Source organism: Pelodiscus sinensis, chromosome 2 (assembly GCF_049634645.1).
Source record: "Pelodiscus sinensis isolate JC-2024 chromosome 2, ASM4963464v1, whole genome shotgun sequence".
Taxonomy (NCBI): Eukaryota; Metazoa; Chordata; order Testudines; family Trionychidae; genus Pelodiscus; species Pelodiscus sinensis.
In genome coordinates this window covers 188,445,252-188,472,912 of record NC_134712.1, presented here as the reverse complement: position 1 = coordinate 188,472,912, position 27,661 = coordinate 188,445,252, and the positions used below count along the sequence as shown (strand labels likewise).

The following is a 27,661-nucleotide window of genomic DNA, read 5'->3' as shown; positions in this document are numbered from 1 at the left end:
TAGGGTATGTCTACACTAGCTCGTTAGTTTGAGCTAGGTAGGCAAATGAGGGCAACCGGAGTTGCAAATGAAGCCTGAGATTTAAATATCCTGGGCTTCATGTGCATGTTCCCGGGCGCCGCCATTTTAAATCCCCCTTAGTCCGAACTCCGTGCCCGTGGCTACATGCGGCACGGAGTAGGTAGTTCGAATTAGAGATCCTAATTCGGTGGAACAACGAGTAACGAGCTAGTGTAGACATAATATTTAGTTAGTCTGAAAGAGGTATTGTGACTAAGTTACCATGGTAGTATTGAGGAACATGAAGTGAAAGTTTAATGCTGATGAACTGTGTGCCTTGGATTTTCTGTAAATCCCAAATTGAATGTACTTGTTTTTCTAAATTTTAGGAATGGGTGAGACAGTCAAGCTGGTTTAAGCCCGGTCTCTGACAAAATTATGCCATGTAAAGAGTTCTCATTGCTCTGTACCTGTTATGGCTGCCTTAGGGTGTGTCTAGACTACCTAGTTTTGTCGACAAAAGTGGACTTTTGTCGACAAAACTATACCAGCGTCTACACTACCGCTGAGTTCTGTTGACATAACGTCGACAGAACTCAGCAGTTTTGTCGACGCTGGTAAACCTCATTTTACGAGGCATAACACCTTCTGTCGACAGAACTCTGTCGACAGAAGGTGTTATTGCCTGTAACATTGCATCCAGACTAGAGAGTTCTGTCGACAAAGCAGCTTGCTTTGTCGACAGAACTCAATGTGTCTGGACGCTCTTTGTCGACGGAAGTTTTGTCGACAGTATCTGTCAACAAAACTTCCGTCGACAAAATGCGGTAGTCTAGACGTACCCTTAGAGTCATGGGATTGGAGTTTGCTTTGTTATACCCAGAAAAATGTGAATCTCATATACAGAGAATCCGTTTAATTTCCTCACCATATGCCAGCAGCAAATTCTTGGACCAGTATTTATGAGATGCAGGATTGTGTTTGGAAAATTGTTACTAAATCTTGTCCTGGAAATGCTGGACTGGAGCTTAGGATCCAGCAGTAGCATTTCTTACATTTTGCCATTATTCTTCTCGTTAACCTTTTTGTCTTTGACTCTCAGCTCCTACTTTCAGATGCTGCAGTGTTTTTATGTTCGCTATTATAAAAGAGAAAAATGTGTAGATAATCCTACTTCCTCAGAATATAGACGGTGGACTGATTCTCTTTTATACTAGGGCCCCTTTATACCCTTAATGCCAGTGTAACGAGGCCTTAAAAGCCATGTCTGCACTAGGGAAAAAGGTTTGTTTTCTAACATATTAGCTAATACATGTTAAAATTCTAGTGTAGACAAGGCAATTGTAGTTTTAACTTGCATTTAACTTGCATGGGGCAGGAGGACACATGAAGGTTTACCGTAATCACACAACATGTTAAAAGTGCAGCATGTTAGTTAGCATGTTTTAGCTAAAACATAGTAAAATACAGGAAAAACTTAAAAAACAACAAATAGTCTAGTAGCACTTTAAAAACTAACAAAACATGTAGATGGGATCATGAGCTTTTGTGGGCACAACTCACTTCTTCAGATGACCGGAGTGTGAAAAACTTATAAGTTTTTCCTGTTACAGACTAACTCGGCTACCCCTCTGAAGCATAGTAAAATACAGTTTTTCCTAGTGAAGATGACACCAAACTTGATATACACAAGGATCAGTGTAAGAAAAAAGGCTCCTTAGGGAAAGAATTTCTCATAATGTTAGTGTCCTATCTGAAGCCTCCAAGGAATCTTAAATTATGTTAGAACTCTATCATTTTTCTCATGAACATACCCCTCAAATATTACTTATTTTGAGGGGAATTCTTTATTTTGTCCTGAAGTTCCACAGAGTATTCTGCACAACCATGAAGTTCTCCCATTTTCATTTTTAAAAATGTGATCAATCATGACCCTGAGGCTATTTTTCGAGTCTTTGTCCATATGGGTGTCACTGACGCTATGGCTACACTATGCGCTTTATCAAAAGAAGCAATGCAAATGAAGTGCAGATTAGCATTTTCTCATGCTTCATTTACATAATCTCTTCTGGTCCATTTTTGCGCAAGAGGCTTTTGCGCAAAAATAAGCAGTGTGGACGTTTTCTTTTTGCACAAAAAGGGGGTTTTGTGCAAGATCACAAGATCCTTATGCCTCTCCCCAGGACAAGGGGTGAGGACAGACGCTGTGCTTCTTTGTCATTCCTCAGTATGAAAAGCTCAAGATGCTGTTCCCTGCAGCTGAGGAGGCTGTGGGTAAACTTGGAGGGTATCCTAAGATGTGCAGGGATCAGCTTTGCCTTGCCACACACTGCACTGTGGGATACATACCCATAGTGCATTGCTCATACCATTAGTGATGGTGTGCCCAGTGTTGGCTTGATCTGTTGACAGAGAGAGTAGATGTGAACACCCTCTGGTGATTTTTTTTTTTACTTTTTACTTTGTTTGTTTTTTTACTTTGTCAACAAAATTTAGTAGTGCAAACAGTTCTTCCGACTCTCCTGTATTTTAACTATACAGAAGGCCAGATTCTCCAGGTGGACCTGTGATGGAAACTCCATCTGAGGACAAAGTTGTCTGTGATTGAACAACACTGACTGGTGCTGGCAGAAAAGATGCATGGTTGAAGACATGCTGATTCACTGTATCTCCCTATATCCCCATGGGCGACATTACACCAGCCGAAGGAGAACCTACTGCAGAAGGTTATACAATGGAAGTTAAAGCTATTCGGGCATATCTGAAGAATGAACGACGAACAAAGAGTTAAGACCCTGGTATTCAGCATAATGGATTATCTGAATAGGAGAGGCAGACCCCACAGAGAATGGGTAGATGATATAATAGATTGATGCAGAGCTAATCTACAGAAACTAAGCCACTCTGCACTGGACAGGGAAAGATGGAAGGAAATAGTGAGGGAGGCATCAGATGCCAATGGGCATTGAGCCCATGGTTGTTGATGATGAAGCCCGGGATTTAAATATCCTGGGCTTCATTTGCATGTTCCCGGGCGGGTGCCATTTTTAAATCCCCTTAGTTCGAACTGACTGCCTGCGGCTACATGCGGCAATCAGAAGTTAATCCGAACTAAGTCCTTAGTTCAGATTAACTGTTACACCTCATTGCAGGAGTAGGTTATGATTTCATAGTCAAGAAGTTTGGGGGTATTTTTTGCATAGCTCTGGCCTCAGATACTCTCACCTATGATACAAATATGGAAACGCTTTACTTTCTATTATTTCATAGAACTGTGTTAGTATTAAGTGTTGTAGATAAGCACTAGCTAGTGAGGTTCAATAGGTTCAATGATGTGTTTGCAAGTTTAGTCCTGCCCTCTTGTATGCTTTGTATAACGGTGTTAGAATTGACTATAGATAGGTGCTTTTGAAAATAGCATGTGGCTAAGGAGCCTAAGTCCTATTTTCGATAGGGATTTAGGGGCGTAGCGCCTTTAGTCTCATTGGTCTTTAATGAGGCTTGGGCTCTTAAGTGCTTACATCATTTAAAAAAATGGAATTGAGGCTCCTAACTCACATCACTGCTTTTGAAAATATTGTCTATAGTCTATACTATCTCTCCGAACTTTTCCAAGGAGGTAGATCTTCTTAATTCATCATGACATGGCAAAGCTACTGCTGCTTTTGGGGCTTAACAGATTGATGGTTGCAGCTCTGCCTTTATGACCTGACCAATAAGGTTTGCAGCATTTGCAGATGATTCAGAACACTACTCCCAACGTGCTTACTTGTGCTATGTTATCTCAGCATATTATTTGCATTTCACAGTTGCTTTATTGGCTCCCTGTTAAGCACAATATTGACAATAAAATTTCTAATTTTGTCCTATGAGCCAGTGCCTGGTTTTGTGCCTTACTAGTTAATGCCTTTGCTCTTTCCTAATGTTGCTACCTCAGAGTTACTTTGACAAGAAGCCACAGAAAACGTAGGTTTCAAAATAAATGTTCATAATCTCCATCAGCTCAGTGGCATATCCTGCTCACCCGATGGGATTCTTACTCAGAATACACTAAAATGTGCAACTCATTATAAATGAAGGCTTTGGCGCTTAAAACAGGAGATGGAAATGTCATCTTCTGGCTGCAAGATGGTTAAGGAGCCATTAATGATGCAGAAGAATTATACTACCTTTCAGCAGGGTATTATTGAATACAATATATTTAAAGAAAGAGATAAGCCAAAGCTCTGTGTTTAGTATTGCCTGATAGCACATTTTCCATACTTCCCAGATATTAGCAGCATAGAGCTACTTCTAGACATGTGGTTAAGATTCGTGGTTTCATCAGTAACAACTTCATAATAGATTCATGAACCAGTTGTCCTTCTCCTCTCTTCCCATTTGTCACCCTCCTTGTCCTTGGTGCCTTCATGAAAGCACCAAGTCTGTGACCTACACCTAAATACTCCTGAGATTTTAGATGTAATTTTGCATCTAGTTATCCTCTCTCTCTTTTTAATAGGCTAGTCGAAAATCCTGGGATTCAACACTCCTTTCAACTTTGGTAAAACCAGATATGGACCTAGATCATAACTTCAAAGTTCAGGCCCATTCCTAAATTTTGTAAGCTTGCTTCAGGTTTCTGTTAGCTAAACTTTATTATCAGTTTGGCCTCGGAAGTGATACCAAAGTCTTTAGTAGAAACTGCAGAAAATGTAAGAGCCTGAAATCAGAATAAGATAAGGTGAAAAAACAGGTAGTTTAAGCAGTGCTTGAAGCAAGCATTAGTTAAGTACTTAACAGATAAGAAAAACAAATGAGAGAAAGAGCTTCTGTCAGATCAAGATACCTACTCACCACCAAAAATACCACCTTGGGTGGGAACTAGTCTGTTGATCATAAATAGGTAAACTGCAGAAAGATACTAAATTAAACTGTGTAGCACAAATTACAGTAGGCATGGGCAATAATTTTTGATTGGGGGCCACTCCAAGATTTTGAAAGTGGTTAAGGGCCGCACTTCTCTATGGGGGGAGTGCAGGGTTTGGGATGGGGTTTGGGTGCAGAAGGGTAGGGATTGAGGTGCAGGAGAGAGTATAGGATCTGAGAGAGAGTTTAGGTGAAGCAGGGGGTTGTGACCTTGGGCAGGGGATTAGGGTGCTGGGTCCAGGAGGGAGTAGGGATGATGCAGGAGTGAATTTTGACGTGGGGGAGAGGTGTAGCAGGGGGTGCAAGGACGGGGAAGGAATTGTGATCTGAGGCAATGTGCAGAGGATTTGAGTTTTGACCTAGGGCAGAGGGGGATGATGAGCTGGGGAAGGGAGTTAGGAAGTGGGAGGGGCTGGGATGCAAGAGGCAATGCCTGAGTGGCTCTGGCCGGGAGTCACTGATCTTAGTCCAGCAGGATCCCTGAGGCAGGCTCCCACCTGCAGCAGTCCCAGCCACATGGGTTCCTTCCATGTACTGCTCAGGGCCATGCGTCCCTGGGGGGGCAAGAGACTTTGTGCACACTTCCCTGCCCCCAGGCCAATTGGGTCCTGAGAGTGCGGGGAGCACACGAAGTCTCCCCCCCCCAGGTCACATGGCACCTAGAGGGAACGGCCAGCTGTTTTGAACAGCTGGCAGCTTCCTCTACACACCACATGCCCTTGGCTGGGGGTAAGGAGGAGGAGGAGATTTTGCATATTCCCCTAATCCCAGTCCAGTCATCGCAGGTGGGTGCAGGGGAGTGCACAAAGTCTCTCACATCCCATCTCGGGCCTGCAGCTTGTAGATGGAGCTGACAGCTGTTCACAGCTTTATGTGCTGCATGACCCTGGTGGGGGGCAAGAGAGGATGGCCTGTGGGTAGCGGATTGCACAAAATTTCCTCCTCCTCCCCCCCCTCCAGGAGCGTGTGGTGCGTGAAGGGAACCGGCAGCTGTTTTGAACAGCTGGTGGCTCCATTTACATGTCGTGCGCCCTTGGTGGCAGACTGGGGGAGGTGAAACTTCTTATGCTACCCCCCCCCTCCAAGCTAGTAGGGCCCTGGGAGCATGGGAGTGTGCAAAGTCTCCCTCCTCCTTCCCTCCACCAAGATGGGCCAAACCATCCCCATCCCTGAATTACAGCATGTAGAATCAAGATGAAAATGTAGTAGGTGGCTTAATAACAGGGCCTTTTCCTTAAACGTTTTGTGTGGCACCAGTCGTAACGAGAATCTTGACTTCTACATTGACTGCTTCTGCAAACGTGCTGTCCATCAGCTCCTGATTAGGTGTGTCCACCTTAGTCTTCATAAAGAGCTAGTTTTGATGGCAGGGTCAGTTAGGTAGCCCTTTATTTTTTAAGCAGTGAAGCAACTCAATTACTACAAAAAAAAGAAAGTACATTTTTCCTTCCGAACTAGAGTATGGGCAGGCATTGGCATGTGGAAAATATTAGGGTTTGTGTTCAGGGAGAGAAAAAACAGTAGCTTTGAATGTTGGGCTGGAACTCTTTGCTCTTCTAGACCTATACAAGACATTAATTTTTAGGGCAGTCCTGTTGTCTGGGATCACCTGTCTATTAAATGATTCCGACACAGTCAGCAGCAAAAGAACAGAAATGCTGCTGCAAGGGAAAGAACACCTTTAAAAGTTCAGAAGTTATTTTGAAAGGTTTGGGGGAAAATTAATGTAGTGGCAGCTCAGTTCAGGATACAGGAAGCTCATTTAACTCCCTTTTACTTATTGAAGTGATGCCTCCTCTCATCTCCACTAGAAATGGCCATCTTAATGGGAATTTTGGATGTAGGAAGTACATTTGGGGAAGAAACAGTGTGTCCTATAGTATGCACCAGGACAAAAAGTCTCCAGAGCCACTTACATTCTGTTCAGAACACTGCAGTAGATTCTCTGGAAGGGTGGTTGAAAAGTGGCTGGACTGGAAATTCAACTTCTTATCCTATAAACATGAGTCAGTTCTATCATATTTGTCTTCTTAGGACATACAGTAAATTGTTAACCCCATCACCTGACCTAATCCTTTATCTTTCTTGTCAGTATAGAATTTGACAGCTGCTGAATAATGAAAGAAATATACAATGCAGATACCTTTAAAAAAACAACTTGGATACCCCAATCCCTAAAAGGAACAGAAAAGAGAGAAATATGGATAGTATAATGTGTTGTGAGATTCTTAAATATAGCTAACATGGAATGACAACTGATACTCTACACAAGGCTGGACTGAGGGGTGGGTGCGCCGGGCAGCTGCCTGGGGCGCCAACCGATGGAGGGCGCTTGATGGCAGCTGTAAGGGGTGCGTGGCATCCCTTATAGCTGCCATCAGACGCTGCGCGCCTGGCTCCCGCAGCACCGGTCCCATGGCGCCGGCCATCAGCGCCCTTCTCCCCACGGCTGCGGGGCCCTGCACGGCCCAGCACGCGCGCCAGCAGCGGTGGCCGGTCTGGGCTGGGTGGCGCATGCACCGTGCGCCCTGGGGGGCGGGTCCCAGGCTGCGTGCCAGCGGCCATGGCCGTGCCGCACGGCCCGCGCATGCGCTGTACTCCCAAGGGCGGCGCTGCATGCCCGTGCCCGGGGCACCAAAATGGCTTCGGCCGGCCCTGATTCTACAGCATCTCCGTAGAACAGCAGCAACTCTGACTAGGAAGCCCTCCTATGTCTTTTTTCCCACAATTGTGTGATACTTATTTATTTGCTAACATTGTACAAATTAGGAGCTTTTCTGAACAATGCTTAGGAAACAAGCATTGTGCCTGTCAAGCCTTCAAATGTAAGGTTTATCGGTTAATTTAGTCGACTACTCGCATTTCCCCCCCAGCTGCCTCTGTGTGCGGAGAGCTTGTACCCTCTGTGGACAGGAGCTGTTGCTGAGCAGCCTGTGTCCATGGCCAGATAGGAGCTGTTGCCACCTCGCTCCGGTGCCTCTGTATTAGAGGCAGTGTCAGCCGAAATGGTCAGGACAGTGTGTTGTGTGTGTGTTACACCCAAGTCTTCAACTGCTGAGACGCAAAGTCTCATTGCAGTGGACAGCCTAGGAGGCTGGAGGGCGCCCCGAAAATAGTTTAACGTCTGTGACTTTACTGCTAGGACCGTCGCAGAGGGCAGCCAACAGGCTCTCAGACGCCCCGGTGTGTGTGTGTGCGCTATACACCCGAGACTTCAACTGCTGAGACCGGGGTCCCTTGCAGTGGGCAACCTGGAGGAGGTTGACGGGCGCCCCAATAAGTTTATAGGGAGAGCTTATAACACCTCAGATTTTAGCTGCTAGAATCCAAGATTCCTTCGCAGTGGGCAGCTTGGGGAGGCTGAGAGGTGCCCCAATGGATCTGCCACCTGGGAGTGACACAATCCAAAACGCCCAAGCTCTCCCTATACCTGTCCCTTTGACCGGCTGAAGTTCTTTTGTTTGTGTTCGGTTCAGGTACAGCAGCACGGGTTCAAGTCAGAAGCTTGACACTCACTGGCTTATTATAGGAGAAAGAAAGAGAAAATAAAATAAAAGAAACTTGGTTCAATATATATATATTTTATAAGTGAATGAGGGCATCCCACTTATTCCCAAAGTTTATAGCTAAATCACCTTACCAAAGGCAGTTTACAATAGAAATGAAGCAGTTTGCCTTAAGAAACTATAATAAAGTAACTAAACTTATAACAGAAAGACAATTAAAGTGAACACATAAAGAAAACACATTGCAGGTACAATTCTCACCCCTGCATTCCAGACTTGGCATGGCCAGCGTCATTCTCTCAATCCCTCGGGAAGAAGTAGGGCGAGGTTGGGTGTCCCACGGACCTCGAGAGACAATCAATACCTGCCAGCAGGTGTAGGTGATTGGAGCTCAAATGGGGTGGGCAACTCAACTCCTCTTTATACCCCTTGGGTCACATGGGCTTCTTCCTGGTCTCAAGTGGCCAATTAGGAAAAATGGCTTTGAATGCCAAGTTTCCCACGAAGGGTGCAAAGCATAATTCACACCTGGGAAGATGCAGACAATGGGCACCTCTGGTATGTGATGGGCGAAGATTCCTCTCCTGAGACAGTGCAGGCGTGTCAATTACTGATACTAGCCATCACGGTGACGGGAGGCCTCCCAGTCGTCAGCTAGCCCATTTACTGTCTGGTTTCTGTTTATGGTAGAGTCAGGCACAGGCACCATACCTGCGTTCCAAGGGCATCAAAGGCTGAGTTCCTTTCTCTTGCTCTCTGGGGGAAGGGAAAAACAAGATGGGGTTCGTGGAAAAACAAGATGGGGTTTGTGTCTGGCTACAGGCAGCGGCGTGGGGTGGCAGGCATCTGATCTACAAGGGGAGCTGTTTTTTAAACTGGCTTTTTTTAAACTGGCTGTTTTTTAAACTGGCTTCCCTCACGGATCGGCTGTGTGGCAGAGGATTCCCCAGGAGTGGGGCTGGATTGCACTGGCTGCCAGCTCTGCCCCTGGAGATGATAGAATAGTAGACTAACCACTAGGAATTCATGAGGTTAGTCGACTATTCTGTTACCCGCTATCTAACATCCCTAGTTTGAGGCACAACACATTTAAAGGTTAAGTGGTTAGAAAAAATTGGAAAGTTTTTCAATGCACTCTTCAGGAACGTCTGTACATTAACCACCAGTTCAGTTAATTAAGTTAATAATTGCATTCAGGCAAAAGAAAAAAAAGCAAGCATTTGCATTTCCAAAAAATCCTGTCTCATAAGATGACAGCCTTACAAACTCAGAGATGAGGGAAAGGTCTCAATGCTCAACAATATATATTCCTAATTTTTGAATGACAATTTATTATATCTTTTTCACAATTTATCCTGCGCCTATAGCTTCAAGTATTTGATAATTTTGGTTATTTGAACTATATGAACTTCAGATCTGATTTTTCAACAAATTGGCCTGAATGGGCTGTGTCATTCTCCTTCCTTTATAATATTGCATCTGGTCATATGCTATGGCTTACTTTTTTTGGCTGAAGACTTGGCAGATACAAAATGCAGATGTTGTTCTTGTGACATAATCTGCTATATTAAGATTTTTGGCTATTGGTTGAAAAGTTTAGGACTTAATTATTTATTTGCTTATCACAACTATTAGCTTCCTATGTTTACTTTCATAGCTTGGGATTAACACCATCGTGGTTTTTTTTATTTATAACACAGAAGAAGATGTTATGCTGAAGGAGCTCTTCTTTGCCAAAATAAAAGCATAGCTGTAGCACTTTCCCTTTGAGAAAACCATATCTGCTTCCAGATGTCTGCCTCTCTTTGATACAGAAGGGTACACTAAGTTCCAACTATAAACAGAATCCACTAATTAAGAATAATTACTTAGGAGATTGGTACAGACTATTCAGAATCAGATGCATGTTCCTCTGAGATATCCATTAGCCTCTAATAAGATAATGTAGATGTGCCAGGCTGTTTCCTGTTTCCTTCTATTGTACCTTTATTGCCATATATGGACCAATGGGATGGGCTGAACAATAAGTGGATGTCCTTTTGCTCCCTGAACAGTTCTCAAAGGAATGTTTGTTATTAGATTGCTTCTTCTGTTTAGTTTCACATCACTATGCTAATAAAGGAAACATAGCATGCTGAAGGCTTTTTTACTTCTGCCATTGTAACTAGTTTATTGTTCAATTAAATCTCTTTATAAAGGTAAAGAAACAAAATGCAACATCTCACAAGCAAAGATGAACTATGGAAAACTAAACATGTTCCGTTGTGAAAATGAAGTTTCCATCTAAATTTTTTAAATAGCTGTAAAGGCAGTGTGAATATCATATTAGTATATCTGACTGGTTTACATTTGACTCCTGGTAAATGTGTTGAATTACTCAGTTCTGTTCAGTGTGATACTATCAGCTAGCATAATAGAAAGCATATGTGTAATCAAGGATTTCAGCATAAACTGAAAACTTTGCACATTAGATAGGATAGTTTATTTAGCCTATCAAATCTTGATTTATTTTGAAAACAATATTTAAATTTGTCTTAAAAGCTGCATAATAGCTATGGGCTTGATCAACACCTTTCTCTGGGACAAGTGGGAAGAAGAAATCACTGAAAGAATTTTCTTGTGAAATTCCTCCCGAATTGTTCTGTTGAGGGGGAAGGGGTTTGTCTCTTTTTGGAGCATATAGAGGAGCCAGAATCTCACCCCTCAAAAAGGAAGGTGCCATGGTTAGGATGTTAGCCTGGGATTTAGGAGACCCAGTTTCAGTTTCTGGCTCTAACACAGACTTGCTGAGAGATCTGAGGCACTCAAGCGTTGCTTTGTTCAGCATTGCAATGCCTAACTGGGGTGGGCAATAAGTGGTAAATGTGCTCTGATGCTTTTTGTTATTCTAGCCTCCTCTTGTCATAGTTTTGTGGTCTTCTGCTGTATTAAAGGGAATACATGTTGACTGTGTCTAGACTGGCAAGTTTTTCCACAAAATCAGCCGCTTTTCCGGAAAAACTTGCCAGCTGTCTACACTGGCCGCTTGAATTTCCGCAAAAGCACTGACGATCTCATGTAAGATTGTCAGTCCTTTTGCGGAAATACTATGCTGCTCCCGTTCGGGCAAAAGTCTTTTTCCGAAAGACTTTTGCGCAAAAGGGCCAGTGTAGACAGCAGAGATTTCTTTTCCGCAAAAAAGCCCCAATCACGAAAATGGCGATCGGGGCTTTTTTGCGGAAAAGCGTGTCTAGATTGGCCACAGACGCTTTTCCACAAAAAGTGCTTTTGCGGAAAAGCGTCCTGCCAATCTAGACACGCTTTTCCGAAAATGCTTTTAACGGAAAACTTTTCCGTTAAAAGCATTTCCGGAAAATCATGCCAGTGTAGACGTAGCCGTTCTGTCGAAGAATCACTGGTTGGTGCCGCTCAGTGTACTGCCCAGGATAGACCAGTGTACTGCCCAGGATAGACGTGTTCAAGTGTTTGAAAAGGCCTTCCATATGATCCGCTTTGTCCTTGCTCTTCTAATGAAGCGGTTCTATTGTGCAACCCCATATGCTGCTGAAAACTCAGGCATGATCATACTCTCATGGTGTCAAGTATCAGAGGGGTAGCCATGTTAGTCTGAATCTGCAAAAGCGGTGAGGAGTCCTGAGGCACCTTATAGACTAACTGAAGTGTTGGAGCATAAGCTTTCTTGGGCAATCAATTGTGTCACAATCAACTCAGGATTAAACAAAGACTGTGAATGGCTTGCTAACTGCAAAAGCAGCTTCTCCTCTCTTGGAATTCACACCTCCAGATCAGCTACTAGAAGTAGGCCTCATCCTTCCTGATTGGATCCACCTCGTTATCTCCAGCCTGATTCTGGCCTGCTTATTTATACCTGCCTCTGGAAATTTCCACTACATGCATCTGACGAAGTGGGTCTTTGCCCACGAAAGCTTATGCTCCAACACTTCAGTTAGTCTATAATGTGCCACAGGACTCCTCGCCACTTTTGTATAATCTCATGGAAGCTGATTTTCAAAAGCCCTTAAATGACTTGGACATTTTTTAAAATCCCCCTGTTTGTACATATGATTGAAGCCAATGGTGCTGCCTGCATGAGGGACAGTTGCAGTCAGGCACTGTCGGCACTAAGAGCATGCTGCCCGTGCAGGAAGCATTCCTTTGGCAGTGAGATGGAGCACCTCTCCTTGCAGTGAAGGCAGTGCTGTCTTTAAAGTCCTAGGAAAATGTTGGTCCAGCCTCAGCTGAAAAAAAAAGAGAATGAAATTGTGGAACTGTAAACACTGCTGACTCCTGGGAGCCTTCTTCCTCCACATCTGAGACTGACGTCTAATGCCAGACTCAGATACCATAGTAGTAAAGTCTGGCTATGAATCCAGTGATACTTGTGATCCTTCCTAACCAGAGGTGAAAGTAAGCTGGTGCCCCACTGTAGTAAACGCTGGTTGGAATGCTCTGATGCAGGAGAAGGTGGGGTTAGCTCCCAGCTGGACTCCCGGGGCTCTCCTGCAGACTGTCATGGCAAGCAGCAGACAGGTGAAAGTTGCTGGCTGAGGACAACCCTCCTCCTACCAGTCCAGGACTGCTTCAGCCCTGATTATTCCCAGGGCACCCTGTAGAGAGGGCAAGGGAGCTGAAGCTCCCTCCCACCCATTGCTGCTGATGCTGCTTGTTGTGTGCTGTTCCTCTTCCATAGCTCTCAGGGAGCGAGAGGAAAGTACAAAGCTCATCTGCCTTCCTCACACTCCTGGCTGCAAAGGGGAGGGGGCAGAAGTGAGTGACCTACACTATGTGCTGTCCTCTCGCTCCCTGACAGTGATAGAAGGGGAGGTAATACAACAGTACCTGTAAGACATTTAATTAACTTCCACATCTGTTCCTAATAATGTTCTTTACAGTCTTTTGGGTCAAGAGATTGACATGACTTCACAGCTCTGATTTCCATTGTGGGTATCTTATAAGTGTTGACCCACTCATACTCGACAGGAGTGCTAAATGCCAGTAGTGTGCCAGTTTTAGAACCACCCCTATCTTTCTTATTATATTGTGTTGCCTGTCTGCACATATATACAGAATAAGCTAGTGAAGGAAGCTTAAAATCCTTCCTGTTCTACAGGATATTTCCTTCCCTGAAGACTGAAATCTAATGAATAGCAGTGAGTTTTTGGGAAAGTATTTAATGTTCCAGGAGTGTGTAATTTGTATATAATAATGGCTTTGAGTTTATGGTTATGTCATAATGCATAGTTTAGAGCTATGCCCATTAAAATATTATGAAAATGATGCATTTTCAAATCAATAGAAAACATATTAGAGAAAATATTCTAGCATTTTTTGGAAAATGTAGAATACACAGATGTACGTTTCTATTTGGTAATTCTGGGGAGAGCAATATAACTGAGGTTTAAACATATCTTGATCTAATAATGTTTAAATATTTCAACACCAGTGTATTGACTTCCAGCTGAAACTAGCCTTCCATAAAGTCCTATGGATAAGTTTTAGAAGAACTGGCCCTTACATTAAAATAAAATGAAATCAAAAGATTTAGCCCACCTTTTTGGACTAATATGCTGCAGTTTTTCATTTTACACATTAAAGACAAAAAAAGCAAAAAATAATTTGAAATTGTTTTTTCTTGCATTTGCATTTCTGCATGATAAGTTTAAAAACTTGCTAGTAGGTACTTTATAATAAGAAGATACAGGAAAGGCAGTAAAATCATATGGTGCAATATGTTGCTTTCTTAGCTCAACACAGTCATATTTCTGCTCTGCCTGAGATATCAGCAAAGGCCACTGCTGTGCACATTTTGATAACGTGTGCTCAGCTCTGCATGATTGAGCTGACAGAAATATAGTGGAAAGTATCTGATAGTTTTATAAGCTGCATTTTATTTCTGGAGGTCTCATTTAAAAATGGGTGACCTTGACCTAAGAATAATTGAATAAATAACTACAAATGGTTTCATTTATCCCTCATTCAAGATCCTTGACTTCAAGGTGAATTGGCCTATGTATCTCCCCAACTATTAAGTAGCCAAATTTTAGCAAGTTGTTGCTGCATGCTTATCCCCCTTACTCTCACTAAAAGCAGATGTCAGGGATGCCTGCTATTTGCTGATGGAAGAAGCTAAAATTGCCATCTGGCTCTTCCTCCCTTCACCTCAGTCGGAGATGTTAGGAGCCTATTGTGGGAGAACTTGAGGAGTCAGCCTTACTGTATTTCCTGGCTTCTCATACTTTTGCCCTCTTAAGAGTCCAGTAGCGTGATTTATGTTTCACATTTTTGTCTTAGAAGGTCCTGGATATATTTGGACTTGGGGCTTTGGTCCATCATTAAGCAAATGAAAAGGAGCGGTACTCTTTCTGATTGCTAAAATTCACCACAGAGTCCATAAAATTATTAGGCCATGACATAACAATGCCATGACATATGTTAAACAAACATCAACAAGTAGCATTCTCAGTCATCAGTAATAGCAACGTGTCGCTAGATTTCAAAACCTGTTGGCTACGTCTAGACTGGCATGATTTTCTGGAAATGCTTTTAACAGAAAAGTTTTCCATTAAAAGCATTTTCGGAAAAGAGCTTCTAGATTGGCAGGACGCTTTTCCGCAAAATCATTTTTTGCGGAAAAGCGTCCGGGGCCAATCTAGACGTGCTTTTCCGCAAAAAAGCCCCGATCGCCATTTTCATGATTGGGGCTTTTTTGCGGAAAAGAAATCTCTTCTGTCTACACTGGCCCTTTTGCGCAAAAGTCTTTCAGAAAAAGACTTTTGCCCGAACGAGAGCAGCATAGTATTTCTGCAAAAAGCACTGGTTTCTTACAGTAGGAAGTCAGTGCTTTTGCGGAAATTCAAGCGGCCAGTGTAGACAGCTGGCAAGTTTTTCCGGAAAAGCTGCTGATTTTCTGGAAAAACTGGCCAGTCTAGACACAGCCATTAAGCCTTGGCAAAGGTCAAGCAAATGATTGGCTGAAATGATGAGCCATACATCATACCCTACAACCGTGGTCCCCAACCATTTAAGGTTGCCGGTCACCAGGGGGCATGGCCGTTCTTCAAGGGAAGCCACAAGTAATGTGCAATACATAAAAAATAATTATTTACACTTGTGGGTGGTCTAAACGCTTTTGTTTATACTGTTTCGTCTTAATTAAAAAATGATACATTTTTCCAGTATAGACAGTGCTCTAATGTGGCGGGGGTGGGGAAAAAGGATTGAATAGGCTATTGGTACTGAACTGCAGAAGTAGTTCTTCTGGACCAGAATTTCAGCCCTCTGGTGAAGCAGAGGAGAGCTTGCACTTCAGCCACTCATTCTGCATCTTGTTACAGAGATGCGTTTTCAGGACAGAATCTGGAATCTTTCATTTGCTAAACACATTTGGAAAAAATGCAACTCAAATATATTTACAAGAGTTGACTTGTGCTGCTACATTGTATCTTAAAGAACATTTAATCTTTACTTGATTTTCCACAGCTTATTTTGATTGATCAAAATTCTGAATTTGGCAGTTTCTCAAGCAGAAGTTGGGTCTGGTTAGCAATAAAACGTTTAGTGCTGAAATCTTAGCCCATTTAAAATAATGGAGTCGGGATTTCATCCCAGTGATTGTCTGGCCCATGTTATGGGACCCTAGTAAACACCTCTCTTTACAAAATAATCACAGAACAGAAAGATTTTCAGCTTTTGTGCATAATATACCAATATATTTTGTTTTTTCCCCTCCAGAATAAATCATCATGCAGCTGTAGAGTGAAGCCGTCTTTCCAGAAAGAAGTTATTTAAATAAGCAGCTGAACTGTACACCACATGCATGGATTAGGAAAAGATTTTCTGTTCTCAGTCTGCATAGCAAGAATGTACCGAAAACACAGTAGAAAGCAGCAATGAAATAAAGGATTGTTACCCAGTGAATTATCTTCTCATCTTTACACAATCCAGCTTAAGCAGTACCTGCACATTTGTCAGCCTCTTCTATTCACAAGTTGAGATTCTCCTTTGCTAACCTGGAGTAATGCAACATAGTATTTGTACACTACATAGCCTTTAAGGTATTAACATGACAACCAGCAGCCGCACATGTCCAGTACCAACCGTGAATGGACATATGAATCACTATCCAACAGCCCCATATCCATTACTTTTTCCTCCGGTCATCGGTGGACTTTCACTTCCTTCCCTTCATGGACTCCAGAGTAACCCACCAACAAGTGGATGCAGCACCCCATCACCTGCAAGTAAGTGCTCAGTTATTCATTCTTAGCTACTATGGTACAATCTCGGAATTTTAAATACCTCAAGAATGGTGGTTGTCTGTAATTCTGAACAAAACACTACAGTTGTTTTTTTCAACATTTACAACTGAACATTGATTTTATACAGCTTTGAAATTTTACTGTGCAGAAGAAAAATGGATCTTTCCCTTTATTTTTTAGTATTTTACTGTATTGTATTTGCTGTGTCTTTGGTGTGTGTGTTTCTGCTGCTGCCTGTGTACTTGCAGTTCTAAGTGAGGTATGTGGTTGACTGTTCAGTTGGTAATTCTGATGTTCATAACTCAGAGGCTATGTCTACACTACAGGGTTTTTCCGGTATACCAAAGGTACCCCAGAAACACTCCGCTGTGTCTAGGGAACGTGTCTGCTCTTCCACTTTTTTTTTGCAGAAGAGCAGATGAACTCTTTCGGAAGCCCTGTCTTCCTCCTCCCACGAGGAAGAAGGGCTCTTCCGGAAGAGGAAGCTTTTCTGAAATTTGGCCTAGTGTAGACAGGCCAAATTTCAGAAAAGCCTCTTCCGAAAAAACTATTGGAAAAAGATACGCAAATTGCGGAGCGCAATTTGCGTACCTTTTTCCGATAGATTACTGTTGTGTATATGTAGCCTGAGGTTGTACTGTTATTTCCTGTATTAAAGAATGAATATTTTGATGATTGTAAGCTTAATTAAGCTGTTAATTTGCCAGTGATCTCCCTTTCTTTAAAAACAAACTTATTTTGAAATGATTTTTATTTTTCTCTGACTTTTTAAAAAATAAGAAACATGCAAGAGTATTAAATATTCCAACTATGAAAATCAATGATAAAACCTACTAGATAACATTAGGAAATCTAACACTGCTCTTCATTGTTAACTGTGGTGATATTCTGTCATACGTCCATAGGTTAGACCTATGTTTTTTTTAATAAATCATACAGAAAAATAATTTCACCTTCCATTAGCAAATAGCTATTGTTTATGTTAGCATATCATTAATAGTGTTTTTTGTTTTGTATTAAATACCAATTGCTTCCCTGTTGCATGCCATACTGAAGACCCAGTTTTAAAGGTGCACCCTGAACACCTGGTAGAATTAAAAATTACAATCAAGGCCTTTGTATTCATTTGAAACTCATATACAGGGGTATGGTGCTCTGTTATCTGTTTTATTCTTTTTGAAATGTTGGAGTTTAATATTACTAAGAGTATACTAGCCAACCAGATTTATTTTCAGTGCTTTTTAATGAATAATGCTATGTTTTTGCTAAGACTTATTTTCAAATACAATGAAAGGAGTGGCTTTGGGTCCATGATATTCTCAGTTGCACTGATGTAAATTCAGTGTAACACCATTTAAGGAGAATGAGGTACTCTGTATTTTCTGTGGTGCAACAGTGCAGAGTTGGGCCCCACATGAGGAAAAACAATGCATGCTGGATGGGATATTGGGGGTGTATTCCGTTTCACAGCTCCCATTTATTTTTCTGATGTTTGTTAAATGGCCCTGCTTTTCAATTCTCCGTATTAAGAAGTCTCTTTATTGATCAAAAAGCTTCAAAGGGCTTGCAGAATATTGATATTCGTTAGTGAAACAAAGGGAGAAGTGTTTTAACAGCTGCTAAAATATGTGTTGGAGTAAAAAAGCATGCAAAGTTTTTTGTTCCAGACAAGAAAGGAGAATAAGTAAGAGAACCATAGCAGTGAAGAGGAAAGGCACATTTAGCATAATACACATTTAATCCTGAAGAAATTCAAACACTTGTTAATGCCAGTCTAGGTGCACCCATTATGTGTGAGCTCCTGGACTCACTGAAATAAATGTAAGTTTTGATATTACTTCAAGAAGAGTATGATTTCCCCATGCATGAGATCACATGCTGATGTATTAAATGTTTGCAGAATCAGGCTCTTATTTTTCTTGTTTTATTAAATTGGATGATTTCTTTTATAGGATCTAAAGAAGAAGCACCTTCAAATTAGAAAATATTGTAAGCATTTGATTTCCCCAGTCCCATTAGAAGCGATCAGAATACTGAACTAAGTTTTTGCTCTGATGTTGCATGAAAGTTCTTCTTTCACATGGAGCAGATAGATTTTTAGTCCACAGCATCTTTTTGAGGATACATATTGGTAAACATCCAGAATATACAGGACTGTATATGTACAATTAATTGTTCTCTGCTACAATCATGTTCTAATTACGTTAAGATAGTATTGAAATCAAATCCGTAGAAGTTGGGACTGCTCAGCCTGTCTGAAAATCAAGCAAAATGTGTATCATAGGCACTCAAAACAAATGTCTGTTTTTGAAAATTTAGGAATGTCTCTAACTCTCTACTGTCATGGTCTGATCCTCCAGTTTTCTGTATTTTCAAAGGTGCTTACCTAAGTCAGACACACTGACCCATATGTATGCATTTAAGTAAAGTTAACTTGATTTTTTAGCAGTGCTGAGCAACAACAGTTCCCACTGACTTCGCTGAGCATAAAAATCTGGTCACTTCAGAGCCTAGCAGGTGCCTCCATTTGAAAATTATGGCCTCTATGTGACATGTTAAGGAGGCTCAACTGAACAGACATTTCTTTGGGGGGAAGATATCCCTGCAAGAGAGCTGCCCTTTTGGTTGATATGTCTTATCAGCTTTCCAGTCCTATAGAAATGGCAGCTTGTTTTGAATGTAAGCCTTCAGAGTTCTGGTAGATTCATGCAGGAGCTCTGAGTCAAGAACCCAGTGCATTAACTTTTGATCTCAAGAGGCCTGGATTCGGATTCGTGAAAGTAGTCAGAGTGGCCTATTCTAACTAATTGTTCCACGTCACATAACTACCACATGGTTTGGTACAGTTCAGCATGATCAGCAATCATGCTATTAAAATGAGATCCAGGACTGGACCCTGGGGGGAATACAGTTTTGTAGTGAGAAGCTATATGTGGGGCTCCTCCCAGTGTCTGTCTGATGTCCTGATTTATATGCAACTATCCTCAGTGCTATTTATTTTTCAACTTCCTGAGCTCAATATTCACAGGAAACAATATTTTAAATAATAGGAAGTTTGTCAGGAATAAAAAAAAAACTCTGGACCCTTTATTTTTTTTTAAAACAACGTAATTTGTCAACTTTTGTTCAGAGCTGTCAAAGCTGGTACAATTTGTTCTGAAAGACTTCATATTATTTTACAGTACTATTTTTTGTTCTGTGGTGACTTCAGACTCCTTGCATTACTCCAAATACCGATAAATTCAGTCATCTTGTATCTATAGTTGGAACTGACATGTCATAGAAATTAGGAGCCCTTTCTCCTATTGAATAGACAAAAGGCTTTTAGACAGATTATTTTTATGAGCATAAGGGGCCTACAGTAAGAACTGGGTTATAGTGAATTAATTTCGCTGATGCTGAGAATGGTGTTGACTTCTTCACCTATGACTTGATTTCTGTTTTTAGACTGAGATGCATAGTAAAAAATATTTCATAATTATAAGGTTGGTCACAATGCTAAAAAGGTCAGTAACAGAAAAAGTTTTACTTTTACACATAGGTTAACTGTATATTAACATTGAAATGAAGAAAAGAGACCGTGGTTAAGAAGATAATTACTTTTATAAGCATGATTGATTTACCCAGTGCTGTATTAACCTGAGGCAGTGCAGAGCAGAAATTTTAAAAAGTCACGTTTGGGAGAACTCAGTGTGCAGGCTTATGCAACAGTATTCATAATGATGAACCACAAAATAAAACAGCTTTTCTACTTTAAAATGAAAAACAGCTGAGATAGTTACAGAAGAGCTGGTTTAGTAATGGTATTTCATGCCTCAGTGGGTTATTGCATTCTCGGTTCCTTTGGATATGGACCCATGAAAAAGTTCTCTGGTTATTCTGTCTGGACAAATAAGTTCTCCTTGGGACCTAAGCAGGGACTATGACAACAAGGAAGAAAATGGAGCTCAGATCTACATTAATATATTTTAAATCAGAGTCATGCACCTGCAGCTGTTGAGCTGGTTCATTTTCAAATGATGTCCCTATAGGCGCTCCTCTTGTAGGTATGGTAGTGCCACCTATGGGAGCAGAAATGTTCATCAGCAGTACCCAGTGGTCCACACATGCTCATCTTCCCTCTCTTGCCCCATGCATGATACAGATATATATTTATATTTATATATATATATAGAGAGAGAGAGAGAGAGCGAGAGAGAGAGCGAGCACACTGTGTGGTCAGAACACTCCCAGTTTGTTCTCTGCTGCCTTTGGTCTGAGACAGGTAGTATTTTCTTCTCTTCCTTTCCACTTCTATCAAAAATTACTTTATTTTATCTTTACCTTTTTAGTCTTTCATAGCTTGAATTTCTGTTTTCCCTTGCTTCCCACCCTTCCCAATTGTGAAGCCTTTCCCTGCACCCTTATGCCTGGATCCCTCTGGTTTAAGAGATGCATTTCTTGTGGGGCTTCCTTCCAGATAATGGATGGCCACACAAAGTGTATCCGCTGTCTGAGAGAGGGACATATTCCACATCTTCTGTTGCTTTGGACTGACACCAAGGGCGAGAAAGGACTGGAACATTAGATTCCAACTCCTCCTTATGGAGAAGTCACTTTGACCAGCATCATACCCAGACTCAGACTCTTTCCCAGAGTGATTGTCATTCTCTTCAGGTCATCTTTTATGCCTCATTCTCTATGGCTACGTCTGAACAGGACCAGAGATCTCTGTTGGCAGAGAGATGTAAATTAGATGTATCGAAAGTGCAAATGAAGCCGGGATTTAAATATTCCATGCTTCATTTGCATAATCATAGAATCATAGAACCATAGAACTGGAAGAGACCTCAGAAGGTCATCAAGTCCAGCCCCCTGCTCTAGGCAGGACCAATTCCAACTACATCAACCCGGCCAGGGCTTTGTCAAGCCAAGACTTAGACACCTCTAGGGATGGAGACTCCACTACTTCCCTAGGTAACCCATTCCAGTGCTTCACCACCCTCCTAGTGAAATAGTTTTTCCTAATATCCAACCTGGACCTCTCCCACCACAACTTGAGACCATTGCTCCTTGTTCTGCCATCTGTCACTACTGAGAACAGCCTCTCTCCATCCTCTTTGGAACCTCCCTTCAGGAAGTTGAAGGCTGCTATCAAATCCCCCCTCACTCTTCGCTTCTGCAGACTAAACAGACCCAATTCCCTCAGCCTCTCCTCATAAGTCATATGCTCCAGCCCCCTAATCGTTTTGGTTGCCCTCCGCTGGACCCTCTCCAATGTGCCCACATCCTTTTTGTAGTGGAGGGCCCAAAACTGGACACAATACTCCAGATGTGGCCTCACCAAAGCCGAATAAAGAGGAATAATGACATCTCTGGATCTGCTGGCAATGCTCCTCTTAATGCAACTTAATATGCCATTAACCTTCTTGGCTACAGGGGCACACTGTTGACTCATATCCAGCTTCTCATCCACTGTAACCCCCAGGTCTCTTTCTGCAGAACTACTACTTAACTGGTTGGTCCCCAGTTTGTAACTATGCTTGGGATTCTTCCGTCCCAAGTGCAGGACTCTACACTTGTCCTTCTTGAACCTCATCAGATTTCTTGTGGCCCAATCTTCCAATTTGTCTGTGTCACTCTGGACCCTATCTCTGCCCTTAAGCGTATCTACCTCTCCCCCCAGCTTAGTGTCATCCGCAAACTTGCCGAGGGTGCAATCCATCCCCTCGTCCAGGTCATTAATAAAAATATTGAACAAAACCGGTCCTAGAACCGAACCTTGGGGCACTCCGCTAGAAACCGACTGCCATCCTGACATGGAGCCAGTGATCACTACCCGCTGGGCCCGGCCTTCTATCCATCTTTCTATCCATCTTACTGTCCATTTATCCAATCCACATTCCCTTAACTTGCTGGCAAGAATATTGTGGGAGACCGTATCAAAAGCCTTGCTAAAGTCAAGGTATATAATATCCACTGACTTTCCCACGTCCACCGAGCCAGTTACCTCATCATAGAAGCTAATCAGATTGGTCAGGCACGACTTGCCCTTTGTGAATCCATGCTGACTATTCCTAATCACTTTCTTCTTATCCAAGTGCCTCAAAATGGATTCCTTAAGGATCCCTTCCATGATTTTTCCAGGAACCGAGGTAAGACTGACCAGCCTATAGTTCCCTGGATCGCCCTTCTTCCCTTTTTTGAAGATGGGCACTACATTTGCCTTTTTCCAATCATCCGGGATTTCTCCCGATCTCCACGACTTTTCAAAGATAATAGCCAAAGGCTCCTCAGTGACATTTGCCAACTCCCTCAGTACCCTCAGATGCACCAAGTCCGGACCCATACATTTAGCTTTTCTAAATAGTTCCTAACCTGTTCTTTACCCACCACGGGCTGTCCATCTTCATCCCATCTTGTGTCACTTAGCGCATTAGTCCAGGAGCCGACCTGGTCCGTTAATAGAGAGGCAAAGTAAGCATTGAGTACTTCAGCTTTCCCCACATCATCTGTCACTAGGTTACCTCCTTCATACATTAGGGGCCGCACACCCTCTCTGATCACCTTCTTCTTGTTAACATGCCTGTAGAAACCTTTTAGGAAAAAACGTCAATTTAGACGGGGCATGTTCGACAGAAATGCCCCATTTTAAAAAATCCTGTACTCCTCCTTTTCTGAGGAGTACAGGTTCTTTTGAAACGGGGCATTTCTGTCGAAAATGCCCTGTCTAAACTGCCGGGTTTTTTCAAAAAGCCCCGTTTTGAAAATAAGCAGCAGCCACCATTATGCAAATGAAGCGTGGAATATTTAAATCCCGGCTTCATTTGCACTTTTGATTCATCTAATTTACATCCCTCTGCCGACAGAGGGGTATAGTTTAGACATCCCCTCAGTCTGCTGTAGAGAACGTCAATGCTTGCTTGTGTGGATGACCAGAAATGGGCTTCACCTCACACTTTGAGGCACGGCACACAAGAATGCCATCACCTCGTGAGGTTAGTTACCTCAGCCGCATCTGATGGAGGACATAGCTCCCAGTCTTCTCTAAATACCTCTGGTAATGGCTAAAATAAAATGCTATAAAGATTCTAATGACCTATGACCCTCAGCACCATTTCCCAGCTTGGGGGGAACCAATCCAGGCCACCCTCAGCAGCCATGACACTGATGCCATTTCTGGCATCAGTGAAACTTCTGCACAGTATCTTCCATTGGCATGAATGATGCTTCTTTCCCTTCCACAAGACTTCATATATCCGATGGAGATGCTAGTCTATGATACTCTTGTGTCTCCTCTTCTGTGAGATGATCTATACCTGACACTTCTCAATCACTCTCAAAAGATCAAACCACCTCTAGCATCAATTGAACAGGAAGAACAAGAGGAGAAGGAAACTCCAACAATTTTACATTTTTCATCTCCTCACCTGGTGAGACTCTCATGTCCTAACCCCTCCATATCTGCTGACAACTACAGACACTGTCAGGAGTTATTCCGCAGGGTTGCAGAATCTTTACAGATCCCATTAGAGGAAGTTAAAGACGAGCAGCATAAACTACTGGATATACATCTGGTAGGACCATGGATGTTGCTGGACCAGAGAGCCCCTGGACAATTGCAGCTCCGGGAGCAGCAGGGTCCCAAGAGTGCAATTTGGGCGAGTGAGAGGGCGGTGGCTGTGCGCTCCAGTACGTGGCTAGCTTTTCAACCCATGCCCCGGACACTAAGGGTATGTCTACACTAGCCCCCTAGTTCGAACTAGGGAGGCTAATGTAGGCATTCGAAGTTGCAAATCAAGCCTGGGATTTAAATATCCTGCACTTGATTTGCATCTTCCTGGCCAGTCGCCATTTTTTAAATTTACAATTCCGGACTAACTGCCCGCGTCTACATGCGGCAGGGACCCGGTACAGTATTTCGAATTAAAGCCCTAAATCAAACTACCTGTTATTCCTCCTGCAAGGAGGTTTGGCAGCCTTGGAGCACTGGAGCCCCAGGGTTTGCTGAGGAGCTGGGAGCCCAGTGGCTCAGGAGCAGGTGAGCCTGTTTGAGGGGCTGACCTGCCCTGATCCAGTAAACTCCCTCTTTTGGGACTGGTCAGGTCCCGAGGGTGCTGCACCAGGGAGGTCCAACCTGTACCAATTCAACTAAACTGCACTGTGATGTAGTTGTGGACCTGATGGGATTTTTAACTGAGATTTAAATACTTCCACACAGAAAGAAATGGCCCTGATTAATTTTAAATGAGGGCAAGATGCATAAATTAATCTCATTTAAAAAAGAAATCCCTTAACTTGGGAACAAGTCTGCTTTCTCCTAAAATGGCCTCTTGTTCTCCTCCTAATGAGGCAGCTGACAGAGCAATTTTCTAGTAACAATCATATGGGGATTCACCTGTTATTCTCCCTATGGTTCACTCCTCCAATATGGTCCTCATGTCCCTGTGCCTTGGATCCCAAGGACCCTGCCATTATTTTTCCCATGGAATATACAAGCAGTGATTGGGAGATGTGAATGTATTATTATAAAGGACTTTGACATAAAGTCAATAATCCATTTACTAGATAATCATAACCTTTGTATGTGGAGAGTCTGTGGAGTGGCATAGAGTTAAGGTTGTTTGAGTGCACATTTTTATACTTTCTGGTGTTTGCAGTTTTAAAAGTGTAATCTCAAAATAGAATGACCTATCTATTCTGTTCTGTGTAGGCCTTTCCAACATGTGTAAATGTCTGGAAAATAAAATCATTCAAGAATGTAGGAGATACAGTGAGTAGAATCCACTCTGACAATGCTATGTGACCCCCTTATTACTATATTTGGGGTGTGTCTAGACTACATGCCTCCTTCGACGGAGGCATGTAGATTAGCGAGATCGGAAGAGGGAAATGAAGCCGCGATTAAAATAATCGCGGCTTCATTTAAATTTAAATGGCTGCCCCGATCTGCCGATCAGCTGTTTGTCGGCAGATCGGGGCAGTCTGGACGCGATGCGCCGACAAAGAAGCCTTTCTTCATCGGCAAAGGTAAGCCTCGCGTCCAGACTGCCCCGATCTGCCGACAAACAGCTGATCGGCAGATCGGGGCAGCCATTTAAATTTAAATGAAGCCGCGATTATTTTAATCGTGGCTTCATTTCCCTCTTCCGATCTCGCTAATCTACATGCCTCCGTCGAAGGAGGCATGTAGTCTAGACACACCCTTAGTAGTTAGATATGGTGGTTTTGAAATAGTCCTTTTGTGATACTCAAGCGAGGCAGATTGTTGTTTTAAAGCAGTATGTTCTATTAGGATTGTTTTCTTTTCCAGTATTGCTGGCTATTTACAACCTGGACTGCAGCTCAAAGTTTTGTTTCTCCCACCTCCACTCCAGGAATAGATATAGTCTGACTGACATAATTAAACTAAAGCAGTAAAATGCACTATTTTTACTGTATTACAACATAATTTCCCCAGTTCCAGCACTTGTAGGCAGTTCTTTAATTTTCCTATTCACTTGTTAATCATTGTATTCACACAAAAAGTCCTCCCAAAAGCAATCTTTGGCAGATTGCATTAAATATGAATAGTGGATATTCATTACGATGTGTTGCCCCCAAGGGAGCACTAAGCTATGCATGCTACTTGGGAACAGGCAAATTCTCCAGCTATTCAAATAGTTCACTGTCTCTCTGTAATTCTGATAATACAAGAATATATCTGTGTTTCCTTAATTATTTAGAAGGTCAAGGACTCCCAGTTCTCATTGTATGGGTACAGTACTACAAGAGGGGAATATTTTCAGTGGCAGTTGAATCACATTTAATATATGATGGATTTTTTTCACTCAGGGTAGTTACAGTTTTCAAAAGCAGCACTATATTAGTCTAATAATACTGCTATACATGTATTGAATGAGAGGGGGAATCCAATATGAATTAAAACTTTAAAGGATTTAATCTGTGTATGTTTGTCAGTAGTTATAGCTTTCTGAATATACTGCTTTCCACCTGTATTGCTTCCTCTTCCTTTAAATTCTCCCTCACATTGAAGACTTGTCATATACTGTTTACCACTTGCACATCTCTACAATTGACTTCAGGCATCACCTGTTATCGTCAACTGTGCCCCTTTTATTTTTAAACATAGTTCAAGTTCTTATATTGAGAAGGTGGGCTAGGCAGAATTTGAATATTAATTTCTCTACATTCAGGCAATGTAGTATTGTGCTACATTTCTGATAAGAGAGCCCCAAATATAATATCCTTCTAATTACCTCAGCCCTAACCTTAAAAGACCCAGGGCTTTTGGAACAAGCTACCTTCATTTATTCCTAGATTTATTTGATCTTAGGTTTCTAAATCAAGCAGACTATTGGATTCACAAAACTATGTAACTACTGTTGAAAATTTTTGTAACTCTCCTATGGTATAGTCATCTCTTAATGTGTGCTAAGAAGTATAAAACTTTTAAACATGTACCCCCTAAAAGTTACTCTAAGTACTGAGTAATAGCTCTTCCTTCAGACTAAATACCCATGACTCTTTCTGTAACTCCATCCTAGCCAACAAATCCTGGGAATCCCATAAGTGTAAGCCACTTAAGAAACTAGGAACAAGCTTTTCTGGACCTAAAGAATCAGTTCTACAGGTTGAAGGACAAAGTAGATCTGCTTTGAACCAATTTTTAGAAATTCTCTAAGCCTGTGAGCATACAGATGGATGAATCGTTCTGATTCTAGTATTCAGCCCCATAATTTATCTTCCTATTGCTCATGAATTTTCTAAAATCTCGAGTGGTAGATCATATTAGTTCTATCACAAAATTGTTGCCCCATTTCTTGACTGTGAAACAAGGAAATTTATGCAACAAAACATTTAGTTAAAGTTGATTGGAACTAACAACCTCGCTGTTTTCCAATACTCCTTCTGAAATAAAATATAAAAGTCGTCAACTCCACCAAAAGTTAGGAAATCTGGAAACAATTAAGAGATCTCTATAATCCTCTGTTGCTACAAAGATCTCTA

At 42.1% G+C, this 27,661-nt stretch overlaps 1 protein-coding gene across 4 annotated transcripts in view; it reads left to right on the top strand.

The window, feature by feature from the left end:
• RARB (retinoic acid receptor beta) overlaps window positions 1–27,661 on the top strand; it is a 548,867-nt gene that overhangs the window by 205,409 nt on the left and 315,797 nt on the right. For all 4 annotated transcript variants that reach the window (XM_075922032.1, XM_075922031.1, XM_025190306.2 and 1 more), the window contains one exon: window positions 16,146–16,654. In XM_075922032.1, coding sequence (XP_075778147.1) covers window positions 16,477–16,654 — 178 coding nt within the window. In that variant the 5' untranslated portion in view covers window positions 16,146–16,476. The remainder of the gene's footprint in view (window positions 1–16,145; window positions 16,655–27,661) is intronic.